This window comes from Haliotis rufescens, unplaced genomic scaffold, assembly GCF_023055435.1.
Source record: "Haliotis rufescens isolate VD_foot unplaced genomic scaffold, xgHalRufe1.0.p SCAF_6, whole genome shotgun sequence".
Classification (NCBI taxonomy): Eukaryota; Metazoa; Mollusca; class Gastropoda; order Lepetellida; family Haliotidae; genus Haliotis; species Haliotis rufescens.
In genome coordinates, this window is record NW_025964334.1 from 46845118 (window position 1) to 46848729 (window position 3612).

Genomic DNA, 3612 nt, shown 5'->3' on the forward strand with positions numbered 1-3612 from the left:
TTTGACATTGTAATTTTTGAATCGTTATCGTAACTGTAACGTCAAATGGAACAGATATACAATATTTCATTGTTTCGTCGAATGAAGCTGACAGATGTTGGCGAATCTGTTAATACGACCATCAAGGGGGCTAACTCGACAAGTGAGAATAATCCTACTACTTATCTCACATCTTGCCACGGCACGTGCTCACCTGTACCCTCGTCACTAGGACAACGATACCACTTACCTGCCATCACACAGGTTGGTGAGATGTAATCAGAAAGACAAGCTGATAGACACACAAACACCAGAGACTGCAGTAGATTATCGCCTCTTATCTTTACTTAGAGGCAATCAGGTGTGAACTGAATTCACGCGCGCGTGACGTCATGACAAATGTCATGGCGTGTCATATGTCGCGTGCCTTATTACTGGTGAACGAACTCACGCGCCTTAGCTTTTACTGGTGGAGATTATAAACATGCTGCAATCGAACTGGAAGGTCATATCTGCACAGACTTCAGACCAGTGCAAGCGTTCTCTGACAAAATCTCTTGGACATTGAAAATCGGAATCTTCACCATGAACTCAAACAACGCCCAATACGAGAGTACGCTTTCTTTGGATAGTTTAGAAGCCCGAGGTAAGTTCTTTATTATTTATATCAGATTCGAGATGAATATGTAGAACATGTCGTTTATTATAAAACATACAAATACAGATGAATCAATAACGGTAAATCACCGTTTGACGCCGAGATGAATGCGTGTATAAAATGATATATCGTTTACTTGTTATCATATACAGTTCATATCAATAAAACGACTTAACACTATTCAACATACATGTAGTACAATCACAGTACAGGGTGCATCAAGGCGTCGTATCTAACTCTGTGTTTGCTGTTCTCAGATTCCAGAAACCGGCGCCGTATTGCCTACAGGGTGAATGATGCTTACTCATCCACAGATGAATCGGAAACAGATGGTAAGATTTTTTTACTGAATCGGTATTTTTTGAATCGGTGTGTAATGGTATGCACAAGAAACACCTGAGCTTGGAACCTCCGATAACAAGCTTCTGACACGCTTAATGGATCAAATCTGCACAGACTGTGCCTCCTCTTTAATGAATGCAAGGAAACTGGTCTGAAGTACAACCTGTGTAATGAAAGTTATTTGCCTTTCAGGGTCATCAGCCACGTCTGGGTATAGTTCCCGAGCTAGCAGCCCGCATGATCTGAGCGACGTAGACGATGTTGACGACGGAGTGGTGTTTGAGAGCACGAAGCCGCTTATCCACACGCTTGAGTATATCCTCTGTGTACAAGAAATGTGTGACGTCACATTCCTTGCTGGCAAGAAGAAGGAGCCTGTCTATGGACTTCAGGCGGTCATGGGGTCAAGATCAAGGTGAGTTTCAAGAAAGATGTACCACCACCCTACTCTAAAAATATAAATGTACATGTACAAATATAGGTGAGGTGAGGTGAAATGGGGTTTAACGTCGCGTCCAAGATTATTGCACTTATATAGCGACGTGCATGTACGTGTGTGTGTTTGTGTGGCTGCTTGTACTAGTCCGGACTGATGCCGATTTATAGTGCTAGCTCACTGAGATACCATGCCGCAGTTTATCATGAATACCCCACTCAGACACAGTATACCGACTCCGAGCCGACCAGTCCTTGTTTTAGCCCCTTAATGCCGAGCGCCAGACAGGTACAAATATAGGTAATATCGAAGGATGTATAATCTCTATATCTATATTTTCGTATTGGATTGTAGGTACTTTTATCAACTGTTTCTCTCAAAGAAGAAAACACGCAAGTCCAGCGAGGATAAGAGGGGCTTTTTCTCTTTCTTCAAGAAAAAGGCGAAGAAAACGGAATCCGTGCCTGCAACTCAAGTCTGTCACCCCGGGGCCAACCACGTCACCATCCCCATCCCCGACTACGACCACGAGGTACTCAGGAGAGTTGTCTCATTCGTTCACCTAGGTCACGTGACTGTGACGACAGACACCGTCATAGGTAAGTACCGAGAAGATAAATGTATGTGTTTGCCTTTTTATGAAGAAATACCAACCTAGTATTCCTAGTTTGTGATACGGAAAGGCGCAAGAAGCTTCAGAAACTGCGTATGAATACACTGAATGAATGAAGCGTATATAGTGCCAAATTGTTGTCAATACTTTACTGGTGACGTTAGGGCATGCTTCGATGTATGGAGCTTGACAGTTCCTACTTGTATTTGCACATTTGTCGGACCGAGGTACCAGGTCCTATTGCATCTATTATATGATACAAATCTTTTCTTTTAGGATTGATATGTGCCGCCACCGAGTTCCAGTTGGATGATCTGCGCAAGGCCTGCTGGGAATTCGTAGATATGTGTATGGTAGCCGATACCCTCCCCGCACTTCTTAAGTCTGGAGCTCATTACAGGAAGCGACCCCATGTGAAGCTGTTCCTTCAGATGGTGAGTACCTGTGATACCTGTGATTATAAAGACGATTTGAAAAAATAAATAAAGTATACATCTTTGAAAACCAACATGTTTCGCACAATCTAACCCATTTCATTGTTTTGCAGATTTCCAAGATGCGATAGCAGATTCCCCAGCAGCTCTTCCGTGTTGTGCTATTCCTTGCGTGACGAATGTCACGTAGTGCTCAAATTGTACATATTACTGACTACAAATAAATATGAATATAGAAACCACATGAATTGATGTTGTCCTTTGCAAGTACATTACATCATCTAGGTGAATGGGAGCATTTGAACCTGATGAATATCGTAACAATAGTTCTGTTTTACGAAACGTATTTGAGGTCCCATGTCACGCGGATCCCATGTCACGTTGATACATTCCTTATCGAATATATATTCAATAAGTTGTTTGACTAAAACGGACGGATGGCAAAGTAGACAATTTATGGATAACATCGGGAAACGTTACTTTGTTCTACATTTTCTTGGAATAAAACTGAAGATATGAATCATATTACCTACTAAGAATTATAGAGTGTCCTAGTTTTATGTCGCGTGAGTAACCAAGAGGTCTCGCAACGGGCGTAAACTTATATGGATGGCTATTGAAGCGTGACTGCTAATATCAATCACATTTTCACGATCACAATGCAGTTCCAAGGCCAACATATAATTTCTTGATCTATATGTGCTATATGCTATATGTGTGTAATAATCTTGGACGAAACGTTAAAACCCATTTCACATTCCCTTGATCTTTAACACGTTTTTATTTTACAAATGACAGTGATCGTTGATAGTGACATAGTGTCCACTAATGAACGTATAGACAAATCAGTCATTGACATCATGAGCATCGATCTACGCAAATGGGATACGGTGACATGTATCAACCAAGTCAGCGAGCCCAACCACCCGATCCCGTTAGTCGCCCCTTAAGACAAGCATATTTTCTATATACGTGTATTATCAGAAATACAGACCATTTATTTCTATAATACATTACTATAGCATGATAAACACACACGTACACACACGTACACACACACACACACACACACACACACACACACACACACACACACACACACATATATATATATATATATATATATATATATATATATATATATATACAC

At 41.1% G+C, this 3612-nt stretch overlaps 1 protein-coding gene across 1 annotated transcript; it reads left to right on the forward strand.

Annotated features, from left to right (window-relative positions):
- Window positions 1–458: 458 nt before the first annotated feature.
- LOC124142982 (serine-enriched protein-like) lies at window positions 459–2704 on the forward strand. The gene is made up of 6 exons (XM_046511757.2): window positions 459–625; window positions 895–969; window positions 1172–1394; window positions 1770–2014; window positions 2305–2462; window positions 2576–2704. The coding sequence occupies exons 1-6, from the start codon at window positions 565–567 to the stop codon at window positions 2591–2593; spliced, it is 780 nt and encodes a 259-aa protein (XP_046367713.2). The 5' UTR covers window positions 459–564; the 3' UTR covers window positions 2594–2704.
- Window positions 2705–3612: the final 908 nt, after the last annotated feature.

What these genes read in the sequence shown, in the direction of transcription:
- LOC124142982 (XM_046511757.2), top strand. Translation starts at nt 565, where the DNA reads ATGAACTCAAACAACGCCCAATACGAGAGTACGCTTTCTTTGGATAGT. An exon ending in GTCATGGGGTCAAGATCAAG is followed by an intron (nt 1,395 to 1,769) that starts GTGAGTTTCAAG and finishes ATTGGATTGTAG; the next exon opens with GTACTTTTATCAACTGTTTC. An exon ending in GACGACAGACACCGTCATAG is followed by an intron (nt 2,015 to 2,304) that starts GTAAGTACCGAG and finishes CTTTTCTTTTAG; the next exon opens with GATTGATATGTGCCGCCACC.